The sequence below is a fragment of the Palaemon carinicauda genome, chromosome 21, assembly GCF_036898095.1.
Source record: "Palaemon carinicauda isolate YSFRI2023 chromosome 21, ASM3689809v2, whole genome shotgun sequence".
NCBI classification, from domain to species: Eukaryota; Metazoa; Arthropoda; class Malacostraca; order Decapoda; family Palaemonidae; genus Palaemon; species Palaemon carinicauda.
Window position 1 is genome coordinate 37,188,055 of NC_090745.1, and position 18,220 is coordinate 37,206,274.

At 41.2% G+C, this 18,220-nt stretch overlaps 1 protein-coding gene across 1 annotated transcript in view; it reads right to left on the bottom strand.

The window, feature by feature from the left end:
• The window catches only part of LOC137615270 (protein mono-ADP-ribosyltransferase PARP3-like), a 352,885-nt gene that overhangs the window by 92,563 nt on the left and 242,102 nt on the right, over positions 1-18,220 (bottom strand). The window contains exon 7 of the mRNA XM_068344998.1: positions 16,783-16,880. Coding sequence (XP_068201099.1) covers positions 16,783-16,880 — 98 coding nt within the window. The remainder of the gene's footprint in view (positions 1-16,782; positions 16,881-18,220) is intronic.

The window sequence follows — 18,220 nt, forward strand, 5'->3', positions numbered from 1 at the left end:
CGTCTCCCACTTTCATGGCATCATGTTATACCTTCAAGGAGATATGACATTTGGTATTTCTCTCATTTTATTGCCATCTAGAATATCCCAGTGCACTTGCCAATTATTATATAACAATTTCTTGATGGCATGTAGGAAATCATTACAGGGAATGGGATACCTTCTTGGTAGCAACTTGGATGCAGTATTCTTCACCAGTAAATCTGGCTTCTCATTCCCAGACACACCTACGTGCTGGAACCCCTAAAAATTAAACCCTAATACCTCTCAATCCAATAAAAATAAGCCATTCTTAAATCTTTAAAACTAAGGGGTTACCAGAATTAAAAACTTCTCAAGCTTGAAGGATACTCCTTGCATCACTAAAAATGGTAAAATTACCCTCCTTCTCCAAGGCTATTTTCTCAATAGCAGTTAGTATGCCATACAGTTCCACAGTAAATATGTTAGCTGTTAGAGGAAGCGCACCGTTACAATTAAAACCATTACTATGTACTCCAAATCCAACGGCAGCATCACAATTGGAGCCGTCAGTATATATAAGAGTCGATCCCCTATGTTATGCAACATATTCCATAAAAAGAGATCTGGATAAGTCAGTCATATTCTTCTTAACTCCAATAAAGTATTTACAAAAAGATAACTCCAGTAATTTCCATGGAGGCATTGATGATACCTTAAATGGAGGCACCTTACTTCTAATTATATCAGGACTGTATATTGTTTAACTCGAAAACCATAAGGTTGCGGAGATTTTGGGTGCCACTCAAAGTATGATGTGTGCTTTACAAGACTTGTAGTCTGATAGGCTAAAGAATTAGGAAGTCTATGCAACCTAAAGCAATACTAAACAATAGAAGACTTTCGGTACAGGTCTAAAGGTAATTCTCCAGCATGAACAAGGAGACTTGTGATAGGTGAAGTTCTAAATGCTCCTGTGGACAATCTAATACCAGCAAGATATATTGAATCTAATATCTTTGATCAGCTTGGGGTGGAAAAGAGTATATTTCACACCCTTAACTAATTTTTGAAAAAATCAGGGCCTTGTATAATCTTAAAATAGTATTGCAGTCTGCCCCCATGATGTATGGGACAATACTTTTAAAATATTCAGAGCCTCAAGACATTTGTCTTTTAATGCTTTTCAGTGAGAAACACATGTAAGCCTACAATCAAATATCAAGCTTAAAAATTTAGCTTCACTTACACATGGGATCTGTTGACCTTTAATGTATATATCAGGGTCTGGATGTATTCCCCGAATACAACAGAAATGGACAACAACAGTTTTGCTTGTTGAAAACTCAAACCCATTCATATCAGCCCACTGAATAATTTTGTAAATTGAGAGTTGTAGTTTTCTCTCAATCATCGCCATTCTAGCTCCAGCAAAGGATATGGAGAGATTACCAACAAATAGTGTTGAGAGAATATTTTGAGGAATGACAGAGGATATCCCATTAATGGCTAGTGCAAACAGGGTTACACTTAGCACACTACCCTGGGTAACTCCTCCTTCCTGACATTTTCTCTCAGATAGAGATTCCCCCACTCTCACTTGAAAAAAATCTATGTGAAATAAATAATTGTATGAACAATGGTAGCTCTCCTCGTAATCCCAAATTATGAATGATTTTAAGTATACCATATCTCAATGTGCATGAGTGTTGTAATTCTAGAGGTATTAGTTTGTTGAATGTAGTTGGAAAAGTGTATGGTAGAGTATTGATTAATAGGATTAAGGATAAAACAGAGAATGCAATCTTGGAAGTGCAGGGTGGTTTTAGAAGAGGTAGGGGTTGTATGAATCAGATTTTTACAGTTAGGCAGATATGCGAGAAATATTTAGCAAAAGGTAAGGAGGTGTATGTTGCGTTTATGGATCTGGAGAAAGCATATGATAGAGTTGATAGGGAAGCAATGTGGAATGTGATGAGGTTATATGGAGTTGGTGGAAGGTTGTTGCAAGCAGTGAAAAGTTTCTACAAAGGTAGTAAAGCATGTGTTAGAATAGGAAATGAAGTGAGTGATTGGTTTCCGGTGAGAGTGGGGCTGAGACAGGGATGTGTGATGTCGCCGTGGTTGTTTAACTTGTATGTTGATGGAGTGGTGAGAGAGGTGAATGCTCGAGTGCTTGGACGAGGATTAAAACTGGTAGACGAGAATGACCATGAATGGGAGGTGAATCAGTTGTTGTTTGCAGATGATACTGTACTGGTTGCAGACACAGAAGAGAAGCTTGACCGACTAGTGACAGAATTTGGAAGGGTGTGTGAGAGAAGGAAGTTGAGAGTTAATGTGGGTAAGAGTAAGGTTATGAGATGTACGAGAAGGGAAGGTGGTGCAAGGTTGAATGTCATGTTGAATGGAGAGTTACTTGAGGAAGTGGATCAGTTTAAGTACTTGGGGTCTATTGTTGCAGCAAATGGTGGAGTGGAAGCAGATGTACGTCAGAGAGTGAATGAAGGTTGCAAAGTGTTGGGGGCAGTTAAGGGAGTAGTAAAAAATAGAGGGTTGGGCATGAATGTAAAGAGAGTTCTATATGAGAAAGTGATTGTACCAACTGTGATGTATGGATCGGAGTTGTGGGGAATGAAAGTGATGGAGAGACAGAAATTGAATGTGTTTGAGATGAAGTGTCTAAGGAGTATGGCTGGTGTATCTCGAGTAGATAGGGTTAGGAACGAAGTGGTGAGGGAGAGAACGGGTGTAAGAAATGAGTTAGCGGCTAGAGTGGATATGAATGTGTTGAGGTGGTTTGGCCATGTTGAGAGAATGGAAAATGGTTGTCTGCTAAAGAAGGTGATGAATGCAAGAGTTGATGGGAGAAGTACAAGAGGAAGGCCAAGGTTTTGGGTGGATGGATGGTGTGAAGAAAGCTCTGGGTGATAGGAGGATAGATGTGAGAGAGGCAAGAGAGCGTGCTAGAAATAGGAATGAATGGCGAGCGATTGTGACGCAGTTCCAGTAGGCCCTGCTGCTTCCTCCGGTGCCTTAGATCACCGCGGAGGTAGCAGCAGTAGGGGAGTCAGCATTATGAAGCTTCATCTGTGGTGGAAATGTGGGAGGTTGGGCTGTGGCACCCTAGCAGTACCAGCTGAACTCGGTTGAGTCCCTGGTTAGGCTGAAGGAACATAGAGAGTAGAGGTCTCCTTTTTGTTTTGTTTCATTGTTGGTGTCGGCTACCCCCCAAAGTTGGGGGAAGTGCCTTGGTATATGGATGGATGGATGTCTTTTCAAAGTAAAAAAAGACTTACATGGTGACACTTGGAAGCAAAGGCTTCACAAAAAGAAGACAAGTTGTATCAACACATCAGTTCTAAATCCACATTGAATAGGTGATAAAATACCCTTCTTTTATAGGTGCCACATCAGTCTTGCATTGACCATCTTCTCCATGATTTTACATAAATAAGATGTCAATGCAATTGGTTGATAGTTTGCTGCTAAAAACTTGTCCTTACCAGGTTTTAAAAAGGCTAAAATAATGGCTAGTTCCCAAATACTTGGATAACTATGATCATGCCATATTCTATTAATAATGCTTAAAATAAATACATTTGTATTAATAGGTACATGTTTAATCATTGCATATGCGGAATGAAATTCTCTTTCAGTAAAAGGAGAAGCTATAGAGGTGCAGATATTGGTAGTGCTCACCAGCTCTTCATTGCCGCACTGAAATTAAAACTGAAAGCACCCAACAAGAATGTAGATAGAATATCTAGGTTTGATACAAATAAGCTTCAAGAAGATGAGCACAATGAAACCTTTGCAATTGAATATAGGAATCGATTTGCAGTATTAGAAACTTTAAAAGACAAAGAGCAGACAATTAATGAAGAATGGTGTGATATTTACAACATATATTAGTCAGTTGGTAGTCAAGTTTTGGAACACAGACATACAAGGAGAAAGCCATGGATATCAAATGATACATGGGATACTATAAAAAGGAGACAGACATAAATTGATTGTTGAAAGTTTCCGAGGAAGTAATGAAAATACAAGGTAGAGCATAATAATATCCAGTATTGATAGTGAGGTTAAAAGAAAAGCTAGGGATGACTGGGGAGAATATTTAGACAGTAAAGCAGATGAGGCTGACAAAGCTATTAATTCAGGGAGTGGCTATGGTGTAAGAATCGCTCATAGAATTATTAATGAAATTTCTACTGGGGCAAGGAAGAAAAACCATATATCCATCAAAAAAAGAAATGTATCAATTATTGCAACAGAAGATAAAGAAAGGCAACGTTGAATGGAAAACTTTAGTGAGGTTATGAATAGGAGATAGAAGGGAATAATTTGATTGATATACTGATGAAGACCTTGATGTGCACATGAATGAATTTATTGTGTTTGAAATCAAAGCAATCATTAAAAAACTCAAGAGATGGAAAGCCCCTAGAGAAAATGGAATAACTGCTGAGATGATACTGGCTGGAAATGAAGTGACCCCAATAATACATACAAGATTTTGTAGAATGTGGCATGAAGAAGCAAAACCTGATGAATGGGAGTTAGGAGTATTGGTGAAATTGGCAAAAAAGGAGACCTGATTACAACAATTACAGACACATCATACTTACGTCAGTTGTTATGAAAATATATAGTATGCTTATTCTAACGAGATAAGAGAGAAAGATTGGTGATAACTGAGAGATGAACAAGCAGGATTTAAAAAAGGTAGAAATTGTACTGACCAAAATTTCATACAGAGACATGTTGTACAGCAATACGAAGAATAAATAAATTCACTATTGATTGCATTTGTGGACTATGAAAAAGCTTTTGATACTGTGCACAGGCAGATTTTGTGGAGAGTCCAGATATTTGGAGTAGTATAATATATGGCTTATATGAATATGAAAAACATGTCTAAATGTGTAAATTTATCATATATGTATGTATGTATGTATGTGTGAATATATATAAATATATATATATATATATATATATATATATATATATATATATATATATATATATATATATATATATATATATATATATATATATATATATATATATATATATATATATATATATATATATATATATACAGCTAGCGCCCATTGCTTTGTCCGGTTGAGCAAAAAATGAGATAAAAAATGAAAGGCAGATAGAAAAATTCAAGAAAACTAAAAAAACACAACTTGGATTTATGAATTTATTTGTAATTACTCATCATTCATTCAATTAATATTTGCAATGGCCACCCTTCCTTTGGATGACGTCTGCAAGGCGTTTGGGGAAGGAGTTGATAAGCTTCTCGCACAGCTCCTTCGAGATTTTATCCCAAGTGGCCCGTAGCGCTGCCTCTAGCTTAGCAAGAGTGGAAGTGTCTTCATTCCGGATACGAGCCTTGAGAATTGCCCACAAGTTCTCGATTGGAGACATATCAGGGGAGTTACCAGGCCATTTTTCAATAAAACTAACGTTATTTTCCCTGAAATAACGGGTAACAACCTTAGCTGTATGAGCAGGGGCCCCATCCTGCTAAAAGATTGATGTATCGGTGCGGTGAAACAAATCCTCAAGATGCAAACGAAGCAGTTCGAGATACCTCTCCTTGTTCACAGTCTGCTTGGGGGGTAGAAACACAAGCTCAGTAACTCCACCATATCCCACACCCCCCAAAACCATCAAATGGGCGGGAAATTTGGTGGTAGGAGTGAGGATTTGGGGTCCAAGGGATCAGATCCCGGTCGACGCCAAACGTTTTTGCCAGTCGCATTAGAAACGTAAAAGGTTGATTCATCTGTGAAGAGGATTTTTCTGAGTTCCTCCTCAGGCCATTGGCTAAGCTGCTTACAAAATCTTTGTCTATTTTCTCTGTGGCGTTTAGTGAGGAAAGGTTTCTTACGAGCAGGGCCCTTCTTGTATTTCAATTCCCCCGACAAACATTTTTGTATCGTTCGCACTGATATGTCAGCAAGAACTTCACAATTTTGTTCCTTCAATTGTTTGGCAGTAACACAGGGGTTCATTTCAACATTTTTCTTCAGAAGCCGAATGATACGAGGGTGAAGTCGTCTTCTTAGCCCCCCTCCATGTTGGGGAAACTGGAGGCTACCATCTCCTGCCAAGAAGCGTGCAACCAACCGTCTAACTTGCCTCTCATTTACTCTGGTTTGATTTACTATATCCTTGGTTTTCATGCCTAATTGGTGACACTCGATCACCCTGACAATGTCATCATGATCAGTTCGAGGCCTAGACATCTTCATCCAAAACTACTAGAGTTAATGGCCGAAAAAAACGAAGATTAATTGAGGGGGACTCTTAGCATAACCGTCGCAAATGTTCTCCTTACGAATGCTTCCCAGCAACTGAGGAAGATTTTCTATCTGGTTTGAGAGTGAGGGGGAATGGAAGAAAGTTGCCAGTTAGTCATTTAACCCGTTCTTGCCATACAAACTGGATTTTTAGCTGGTGAATATTTGAGGAGTTTGCGATGTCCTAAATTAATTTGGACATCACAACCTGCGCTAACTGTGTGTGTGTATATATACATACATATATATATATATATATATATATATATATATATATATATATATATTATATATATGATAAATTTTGCACATTTAAACGTGTTTTTCATATTTCAAATAAGCCATATATTTTAATACATTAAAGTCTGGATTCTCTTAACGACCTTGAGATCAGAGCCCCAGGCGAAATCACTCAAAGACAGACTATACAGTAGTATCTTCCCGGCCGGGTTTCGAAACCTGGTCCAGGATACTTGTATGACAGTGACCTCACCACTTAGTCAAGAAGAAAGATCTTCATGGCTAAGTGTTAAGGTTACTGTCATACAAGTATCCTGGATCAGGGTTCGAAACCCGGTCGATCAGATACTATAGTTGAGTGATTTCGCCTGGGGCTCTGATCCCAAAGTTGTTAAGAGAATCCAGAATTTAATGTATTAAAATACATGGCTTATTTGAATATATATATATATGTGTGTGTGTGTGTATATGTATATATATATATTTATATATATGTGCATATATATATATATATATATATATATATATATATATATATATATATATATATATATATATATATATATATATATATATATATATATATATGTATATATATATATATATATATGTATATATATATATATATATATATATATATATATATATATATATATATATATATATATATATATATATATATATATATATATATATATATATATATATATATATATATATATATATATATATATATATATATATATATATATATATATATATATATATATATATATATATATATATATATACAGTGAACCCTCGTTTATCGCGGTACTGTAGATAGGTTCCAGACCCGACCGCGATAGGTGAAAATCCGCGAAGTATTGACACCATATTTACCTATTTATTTAACATGTATATTCAGACTTTTAAAACCTTCCCTTGTACGTAGTACTGTTAACAAACTACCCTTTAATGTACAGAACATTTAATGCATGTACTACAGTACCCTAAACTAAAACAGGCACAAATATTAAAGGCGATTTTATCCCATGCGTTTCCTAGACACGCCAAAAAGCACGATAAAAAATGGCAACCAATGTTTTGTTTACGTTTCTCTGATCATAATGAAGAAACAAACGCATATAGTGTACTGTACACATCTGTGTATAGGTTAGTTTTTGCATCGATTATATTGATTATACAATATGTTGATTTTGTTATTACCAATGTTTTACTTAATTTTTCTTAGGACTTCCAAATGAAATGTTTTTCTTTATGACGCCGCCTGAAACGACGGCGTCATAAAGTACGCTCAGTAAATAAAAGAAGGCATTTAACGCGCATGATGAAAGTGATAAATAATGATATTTACAGTAAAAGCTTTTAGAAAATATATTATTACAAATATTATTTACCATATCTATATAAAATCATACAGTACATACTGTACGTAGCAAAGCAGGAAAACAATTTACGAGAGAGAGAGAGAGAGAGAGAGAGAGAGAGAGAGAGAGAGAGAGAGAGAGAGAGAGAGAGAGAGAGAGAGAGATTGTTTTACGTACGTAAATGTAAATTTAAAAAAAAAAAAAATATGATAGGTTACAACATGTATACTCTTCAGACTTTTAAAACCTTCCCTTTAACTTAATGCATACAGTACTAAACTAAAACAGGCACAAATATTAAAATGTTAGAATATTAAAGTAAAAAATAAAGATTGTTACTGTACTCACCACGAAAGAAGTTCAAGAAAAACTTGAATGATGATGGCGATGAATTTGCTGCACAGTAGAAATGATGATGATGAAGCTGATGATGTCTTCTACTGTGCAGCCAATGATAGTATTTCACGTCTCTTCAGACGGAGGTGTCTTTTCCTGGGACACCTCTTCAACTTCTTCCTGGGACACTTCTTCAATTTCTTCCGAGGGCATTGTGATCGGAAGTTGCTGCCGCTGCTTCTTTTTTCGCTCTAAGAGCATCCTGTAGGGAGTCAAGTGTTCATTGATCTTGTTGCAGAATTGCATAGAACGAACCATATCCTCGTCCCACTCTTGCAACATTTCTTTCACCTCCTTCACAAGCTTGCAGAGCTTGGCAAGCCGTTCTAATGTTAAGCCCGTTTCTTCGACAATTTCTTGGATCTCTTCCTGTGTTTCACTGTCTTCGAGGTCTGCGGCCGCGTAACTTCTACTGTCTTTTAACATATCGAGAAGCGTCACCTTCTCAGCAATCGTCATCATCCTTCGGTGGCGTTTAGGCTCACTACCAGCCTTAGTAGAAGCAGAACGCTTGGGAGGCATTGTACAGTAGGGTTTAACAGAAAGTTAAACAAAAAGTTCAACTTAAAACAGTCACGCACAGCACAGATTAAAGTCCACAATAACTTAACAACATCTACACAGCGATACGGCGGGAGACAAAGTGACCGCGAAAACCTAGATGCTGCGGGTTGGAGATGCGGGCAAAACACCAATCACAGGCTAGATAACAAAACTTGAGTTCTGATTCGTCATCTATCAGCGCTTGAACCAATCACAACCCGTCTTATATGCTACGTAGGTTACCAATTCAAAGTACAAGATACCCTGCGTATACTGTACAGTAATAATAATAATAATAATAATAATAATAATAAATAATGATACTGTAATAATAATAATAATAATAATAATGATAATAATAACAATAATAATTTTAATAACAACAACAACAATAATAATAATAATAATAACAATAATAATAATACAGCTTTACGTACGCTATTTTACGCTTTTGTTGTAGGATGTGTCTCTCTCTCTCTCTCTCTCTCTCTCTCTCTCTCTCTCTCTCTCTCTCTCTCTCTCTCTCTCTCGTACACTTATTCGAAATGTGATTTTTGCAACAAAGAATATTATTGGATGCAGTACTACGTACGTATACATACAAAAGATTCATGGAAAAGAAGCACATCCATTACATTTGTAGTACAGTAGTAGCCATCAGCAGCCTTACACCATTCTAATATGGTATGACTGCATCTGATTTGCGTTTCATGTTCGATTTAATTTTACTACGTACTGTATACAGTACTGAATTATCGTATGATCACATTCTCTTTTCGTGTTTTATTTCTTTCTGTGCTGAATTATGTTATTTTTATAATAAAATAAATTTTTGAATATACTTACCCGGTGATTATAATAGCTGCAACTCTGTTGCTCGACAGAAAACTCTAAGGTAAAATTCGTCAGCGATCGCTACACAGGTTGCGGGTGTGCCCAACAGCGCCATCTGTCGTCCAGATACCCAGTACTCAATGTAAACAAAGAACTCAATTTTCTCCTCGTTCCACTGCGTCTCTATTGGGGAGGAAGGGAGGGTCCTTTAATTTATAATCACCGGGTAAGTATATTCAAAAATTTATTTTATTATAAAAATAACATTTTTCAATATTAAACTTAGCCGGTGATTATAATAGCTGATTCACACCCAGGGGGGTGGGTAGAGACCAGCATTATATGTTTACATTATTATGAGCTAAGAATTTTTATTTCATTTTAGAAGTTATCAAAATAACAAAAACAAAATAAATAGGTACCTGGTAAGGAAGTCGACTTGAACAATTACTCTGCCTTTTTAAGTACGTCTTCCTTACGGAGCCTCGCGATCCTCTCAGGATGCTGATCGACCCCTAGGATCTGAAGTATCAAGGGTTGCAACCCATACAACAGGACCTCATCAAAACCCCTAATCTAGGCGCTTCTCAAGAAATGACTTTGACCACCCGCCAAATCAACCAGGATGCGAAAGGCTTCTTAGCCTTCCGGACAACCCAAAAACAACAATAACAAACATTTCGAGAGAAAGATTAAAAAGGTTATGGAATTAGGGAATTGTAGTGGTTGAGCCCTCACCCACTACTGCACTCGCTGCTACGAATGGTCCCAGAGTGTAGCAGTCCTCGTTAAGAGACTGGACATCCTTAAGATAAAAAGACGCAAACACTGACTTGCTTCTCCAATAGGTAGCGTCCATTATACTTCGCAGAGATCTATTTTGTTTAAAGGCCACGGAAGTTACGACAGCTCTAACTTCGTGTGTCCTTACCCTCAGCAAAGCTTGGTCTTCCTCATTCAGATGGGAATGAGCTTCTCGTATTAACAGTCTGATAAAATAGGATAAAGCATTCTTTGACATAGGCAAAGATGGTTTCTTAACTGAACACCATAAAGCTTCAGACGGGCCTCGTAAAGGTTTAGTTCGTTTTAAATAGAACTTAAGAGCTCTCACAGGGCATAAGACTCTTTCAAGTTCATTTCCAACCATATTCGATAAGCTTGGAATATCGAACGATTTTGGCCAAGGTCGAGAAGGCAGCTCGTTTTTGGCTAGAAAACCAAGTTGTAGAGAACATGTAGCCGTTTCAGATGAGAAACCGATGTTCTTGCTGAAGGCATGAATCTCACTGACTCTTTTAGCTGTGGCTAAGCAAACCAGGAAAAGTCTTTAAGGTGAGATCTTTCAGGGAGGCTGATTGTAGCGGCTCGAACCTGTCTGACATGAGGGATCTTAGTACCACGTCTAAATTCCAACCAGGTGTAACCAAACGACGCTCCTTCGTGGTCTCAAAAGACTTAAGGAGGTCCTGTAGATCTTTATTGTTGGAAAGATCTAAGCCTCTGTGACGGAAGACTGATGCCAACATGCTTCTGTAACCCTTGATAGTGGGAGCTGAAAGAGATCGTTCTTTCCTCAGATATAAGAGGAAGTCAGCTATTTGAGTTACAGAGGTACTGGTCGAGGATACGGATACTGACTTGCACCAGTTTCGGAAGACTTCCCACTTCGATTGGTAGACTCTAAGGGTGGAAGTTCTCCTTGCTCTAGCAATCGCTCTGGCTGCCTCCTTCGAAAAGCCTCTAGCTCTCGAGAGTCTTTCGATAGTCTGAAGGCAGTCAGACGAAGAGCGTGGAGGCCTTGGTGTACATTCTTTACGTGTGGCTGACGTAGAAGGTCCACCCTTAGGGGAAGCGTTCTGGGAACGTCTACTAGCCATCGAAGTACCTCGGTGAACCATTCTCTCGCGGGCCAGAGGGGAGCAACTATCGTCAACCTTGTCCCTTCGTGAGAGGCGAACTTCTGCAGTACCTTGTTGACAATCTTGAACGGAGGGAATGCATATAGATCTAGATGTGACCAATCTAGGAGAAAGGCATCTATATGAACTGCTGCTGGGTCCGGGATTGGTGAGCAATATATTGGGAGCCTCTTGGTCATCGAGGTTGCGAAGAGATCTATGGTCGGCTGGCCCCAGGTGGCCCAAAGACTCTTGCATACATCCTTGTGGAGGGTCCATTCTGTTGGAATTATTTGTCCCTTCCGACTGAGACAATCTGCCATGACATTCAAGTTGCCTTGGATGAACCTCGTAACTAGCGATATGTTTAGACCTTTTGCCCAGGTGAGGAGGTCCCTTGCGATCTCGTACAACGTCAGTGAGTGGGTCCCTCCTTGCTTGGAGATGTACGCCAAAGCCGTGGTGTTGTCCGAGTTCACCTCCACCACTTTGCCTTGAAGGAGAGACCTGAAGCTTTTCAAGGCCAGATGTACTGCCAGTAGCTCCTTGCAGTTGATATGCATTGTCCTTTGACTCGAGTTCCATATTCCCGAGCATTCCCGACCGTCTAATGTCGCGCCCCAGCCTACGTCCGATGCGTCCGAGAAGAGAACGTGGTTGGGAGTCTGAACAGCCAGGGGCAGACCCTCTCTGAGGCTGATACTGTCCTTCCACCATGTCAGGCAAGACTTCATCTTCTCGGAAATGGGGATCGAGACCGCTTCTAGCGTCTTGTCCTTTTTCCAGTGAAATGCTAGGTGATATTGAAGAGGACGGAGGTGTAGTCTTCCTAATGCTACGAACTGTTCCAGGGATGATAGCGTCCCTATCAGACTCATCCACTTCCTGACTGAACATCGTTCCTTCTTCAGCATGTTCTGGATGCATAACTGGGCTTGGCTTGTTCTGGGGGCCGACGGAAAAGCCCGAAAAGCTAGACTGTGAATCTCCATCCCTAAATACACAATAGTTTGGGATGGGACCACTTGTGACTTTTCCATATTGACAAGGAGACCCAATTCCTTGGTCAGATCTAGAGTCCACTTTAGATCCTTCAGACAGCGACGACTGGAAGAAGCTCTGAGAAGCCAGTCGACCAAATAGAGGGAGGCTCGGATGTCCGCTAAATGAAGGAATTTGGCTACATTCCTCATCAGCCTCGTAAACACAAGAGGAGCTGTGCTTAGGCCAAAGCACAGGGCTTGAAACTGGTAGACAACCTTTTCGAAAAAGAATCTCAGAAAAGGTTGGGAGTCTGGGTGGATGGGGACGTGGAAGTAGGCGTCCCTTAGGTCTAACGAGACCATCCAGTCTTCCCTTCTGACCGCTGCTAGAACCGACTTTGTGGTCTCCATGGAGAACGTCTGCTTTGTGACAAAGACATTCAGCGCACTGACGTCTAGCACCAGCCTCCACCCTCCTGTCTTCTTGGACACCAAGAAGAGTCGGTTGTAGAATCCTGGGGTTTGATGGTCCAGGACTTTGACTACCGCTCCCTTCTCTAGTAAGAGAGACACTTCCTGTTTCAATGCTCGTCTCTTGTCTTCCTCTCTGTACCTGGGAGAGAGATCGATGGGGGACGTTGCTAGAGGTGGTTTTCGTACAAACGGGATCTTGTACCCCTCTCTGAGCAACTTCACAGATTGTGCATCTGCGCCTCTCTTTTCCCAGGTCTGCCAGAAGTTCTTGAGTCTGGCTCCCACTGCTGTCTGAAGAAGTTGGCAGTCAGACTCTGCCCTTAAAGGACTTGGTTCCTTTCTTCTTTCCACGTCTCCCTTCGGCACGAGCACCTCCTCTGCTGGAGGCTCTGCCACGAAAGGGCGGAATAAAACGGGACGCTGGAGTGTCCATCCTTGGTCTAGCTGACAAGGTAGGCAAAGGGGTGGCTTTGCGAGCAGAGGACGCAACAAGATCGTGAGTATCCTTCTGTATCAAAGAAGCGGCAATCTCCTTAATTAGGTCCTCTGGAAAAAGGCACTTAGAAAGAGGAGCAAACAGAAGTTCGGATCTCTGGCATGGTGTAACTCCAGCTGAAAGGAATGAACACAGGTTTTCACGCTTCTTAAGGACTCCGGACACAAAGGATGCAGCAAGCTCATTAGACCCATCACGTACAGCCTTGTCCATGCAGGACATAATGAGCAAGGAAGTCTCCTTCTCCGTCGGAGAGATCTTTCTGCTTAGAGCTCCTAGACACCAGTCTAAGAAGTTAAATACCTCGAAGGCTCTAAATATCCCTTTCAAAAGGTGGTCCAGGTCCGAAGATGACCAACATATCTTCGAGCGTCTCATGGCTAGGCGGCGGGGAGAGTTTACAAGACTTGAGAAGTCGCCCTGGGCAGAGGCAGGAACTCCCAAGCCGAGAACTTCTCCCGTGGCATACCAGACACTCGATCTAGAAGAGAGTCTAGCAGGGGGAAACGTAAAAGCTGTCTTCCCTAAACTCTTTTTGGACTGCAGCCATTCTCCAATCACTCGCAAAGCTCTCTTGGACGAGCGTGCGAGGACGAGTCTAGTAAAGGCAGGAGTGGTTGACGGCATGCCTAACACAAACTCTGACGGAGGCGAACGCGGAGCTACAGACACAAACTGGTCCGGAAACATCTCTTTGAACAGGGCCAAAACTTTCCTAAAGTCCAAAGAGGGTTGCGTAGACTTAGGCTCGTCCAGTTCTGAGTGCGGTTCATCTTCATGTGCAGCACCATCATCATCATCAGAAAGTCCCTCATCCGATAACTGATGAGGGAACGGCAACGGAGTGGGTAACGGCTGGTTGGCTGAGTCCGGCCGCACGGGTGCATGCGTGACTGAGCCGGACGCAACGTCATGGAACTGCTGCCCAGTCTGTGAGCTGGCAACAACCATAGCAGCGCGGGGACGCACAGCGTCTACTCCAGACTGTCTAGACCGATGTGGGTGAGCAGTGGCAACCACACTGGGTTGCGGAGGTTGACGCACCGCGTCAAAACAAAACAACTCTGACGGTTGTTGAACCTCCCGAACGTCAACGGATACCTCCGTGCGTCGCTGAACGTCAACATGCGGCTGGTAGATCACACTGGAACGCATGGGTGGCGGAACTCTCTCAACTGGAGTGCGTGAGAAGGTTACCTCAGCGTCCCCAGGACGCACAACCGATCGTGTGGGTGGTTGTAGGCAAGGAGCTGCACTAGCTAGTGCGGCAGCAACCTTCTCCGCACGAAAGTCCTGCATAAGCGACGTTAGTTGAGACTGCATGTCTTGCAGTAAAGACCACTAAGGGTCTACAGGAGCAGGTGCGGCGACAGACGGTGTAACAGTCTGAAGCGGTACCGCTTTGCCTCTCTTAGGAGGTGAGCAGTCATCGGATGACTGCAGCGAGTCCGAACTAACCCAGTGGCTACAACTGGGCCGTTGGACTTGCGCGGAAGGGACCGACTTGCGCTTTAACGGTCGTGAGACCTTGGTCCATGGTTTCTTTCGAGAAACACCTTCCGAAGACGAGGTATAAATGGGCTCTCTCGTCTTTGTTAGGCAGGGGCGATCTTGGGTAGATACGCCCGATACCACGGAGGGAACGTCTGTTCGCTGATTAAAGCCTCTCGAACCCATTTGTCGTACGACATTGCTTCTCCCCTGGACTTGGGAGCTTGCAAGAGGTCCCGGACTAGGAGGACGACAGGCACGAACAGACGAACCCTCAAGCGCAACACTATCCACAACACTATCACTCACTTTAACACTTCCCACTGCACTTTTACACTTCAGCTCCTTCACATCCGCCATGAGCTGATTACGGTCACTAGCCAGGGACTCAACTCTCTCACCCAGAGCTTGGATGGCACGCATCATATCAGCCATCGAAGGTTCCTGAGTGCCAGAAGGGGGATTAGGAGCAACCACTACAGGGGAAGGAATAGGTTGTGGGGCATGAGGAGAGGAAATGTCAACAGAACGAGAGGAACTTCTCCTAACTCTATCTCTCTCTAGCCTACGTGTATACTTTTGGAATTCGATAAAATCGAATTCCGAAAGCCCAACGCACTCCTCACATCGATCTTCCAATTGACAGGTTTTATCCCGACAATTGGAACAAACAGTGTGAGGGTCGATAGAGGCCTTCGGAAGACGCCTTGAACAGTCCCTAGCATTGCACTTCCTAAATTTTGGGACTTGTGAAGGGTCAGCCATTTTGAATTGGTCAAAGGGGAATTCAAAAACTATCAAAAAGTCATCAACAAAGAATCCGTAATCAAAAAGAGTTCAAGGAATTGCGAAGAGAAAGCCTGCACAGCGAAAGCTCAAAACTAGAATAGTGTACTTCACCAATTAGTTGTGAAAACAAATCCAGTTTAGCAACAGCGAATAAGCACGTCTTGTCGGGAGCACGACAGAGAGAAAATTGAGTTCTTTGTTTACATTGAGTACTGGCTATCTGGACGACAGATGGCGCTGTTGGGCACACCCGCAACCTGTGTAGCGATCGCTGGCGAACTTTACCTTAGAGTTTTCTGTCGAGCAACAGAGTTGCAGCTATTATAATCACCGGCTAAGTTTAATATTGAAAAATATGTCATATGTAATGCAATGAACAATCAGTAAGAGCAGATATTACTAATTACAGTATTAATGGAATTACAGGTAACGAAATATCGTATTTGGGGTCTTCAGATATCGCGGTATTTTCGAAATTTCCGGAAAATCCGCGATATGTATATATATATGGGTTATGAAAAAAACCCCGCGAAGTGGTGAATCCGCGATGGTCGAACCGCGAAGTAGCGAGGGTTCACTGTATATATATATATATATATATATATATATATATATATATATATATATATATATATATATATATAGTGTGTGTGTATGTGTGCTACATTATCCTTTGGTTACATTCTTATTAAAAAAAGGGAGAAAGCTAAACTAATTGATTGGACACAAAGTTTTCCGTATCATTGCCAAAATAAATATAGTAGAACCATCCTGTACGCTATAGACTTGTTTTATCATATTGAATTTAGGAGAAGACCACACTCATTACAGCAACCTAAAATGAGATCCAAAACACTACCAAATGGTGAAGGTATAGGATATTTACAAATAATTCATAAAATTAAAAATAGGTACCAGAGACTAACAAACTGCAAATAAAAATTAGTTAAGTGATAAAAGTAAATTTACAATAAAACATACCTTTCGCAGTTTTATTGCTTTTTCAATGGCAGCTAGTGCCTCTTCAGCCTTTTCCATCAACCGCTCAGTTAATTTTTCTGGTCTCAACTTCTTTGGATCTATCAAAAAATACATAAAACATTTAACACCTAAGGATATTAGAATATCTGTATTAATATTATCACTATAAAACAGATTAACCAGGACACTTGAGGAAATATTGCTATCTCTCTTAGGGCAGCCAAAAAGGTTTGTTCTTAAATAATTCATAATATCTTATCTAATACATTGCAACTTCCTAACAGGTCAATGACTGAATAAATTAAACATGTTAAAGATTGACAAAACTTATCATAACCCTCTTGTGACCCTGAGTGTGACAAAATAGCTGTCAAATCACAACTTTTGGCTAGGAGCTAAATTTACATACCCACAGGGAAAAATTTCTCTACACCTTGGTATAATTAAATATTTTAATGATGTAAGTAGAATACTTTTGCAATGCTCAGAAGTATCTAAAAAAGCAAAGAAGTTAATATATGAATGTACAAATAAATGTATATGCAAATGCAGCAGCTCCATTCATAATAGATTGAACCCAAAAACATAAGTATGGACCCTGAAATTACCAAAATCAGACTTTATATATCTATGTTACAGGGACTTTAATGTTTTCTGTAATTTGCCAGGACATCTCAGATATCCCGACATCCTCGTGGCGGTCTTAGACGAGTATCCCTCCTTTCCCAGGAGACACTTGATAAGCTCCACGCGTGTAGGCGGAGGGACCGAGGGTTTTCGGGAAACTTCTCGAAGTGGGGCTGATGGAGGAGGTCTTCTCTGTCCGGAAGCGGCCAGGGTGGAAAGACCGCCAGTTCCTTTAGGTCCGCGAACCACTCTCTCTCCGGCCACCAGGGCGCTACCAAAGTCATCCGCAGGTTCTTCGCACGTCTGACTGTTGAGGACCTGTCTGAGGGTCCCGAAGAGAGGGAAGGCATAAACATCGAGGCCGTCCCAAGTGTGTTGGAAGGCGTCCTCAAACGCCGCTGTTGGGTCTGGCACTGGAGAACAGAACACGAGGAGCTGGGCGTTAACTTTGTGGCGAAGAGGTCCATCACCGGCGATCCCCATCTCAGGATGATTGTCTGGGCCACTTCCGGGTGCAGGGACCACTCCGACCCTACTACTTGACCCACCCTGCTGAGGCCATCGGCTAAGACGTTCCTATTCCCTGGAATGAACCTGGCCGTGAGCTCGATGTGTTCCTTTTCGGCCCATTCCAGGATCTTTGCCGTGAGATCACACAGCTCCCTCGACTTTAGCCATCCTTGCTTTTTCACGTAGGCTACCTCAGTGGCGTTGTCGCACATTAGCGCCACCGTGTTCCCCCAGAGAAGGTGGACGAATTTTATGCACGCTCTCTGAACCGCCAGCTGTTCCAGGACGTTTATATGAAAGT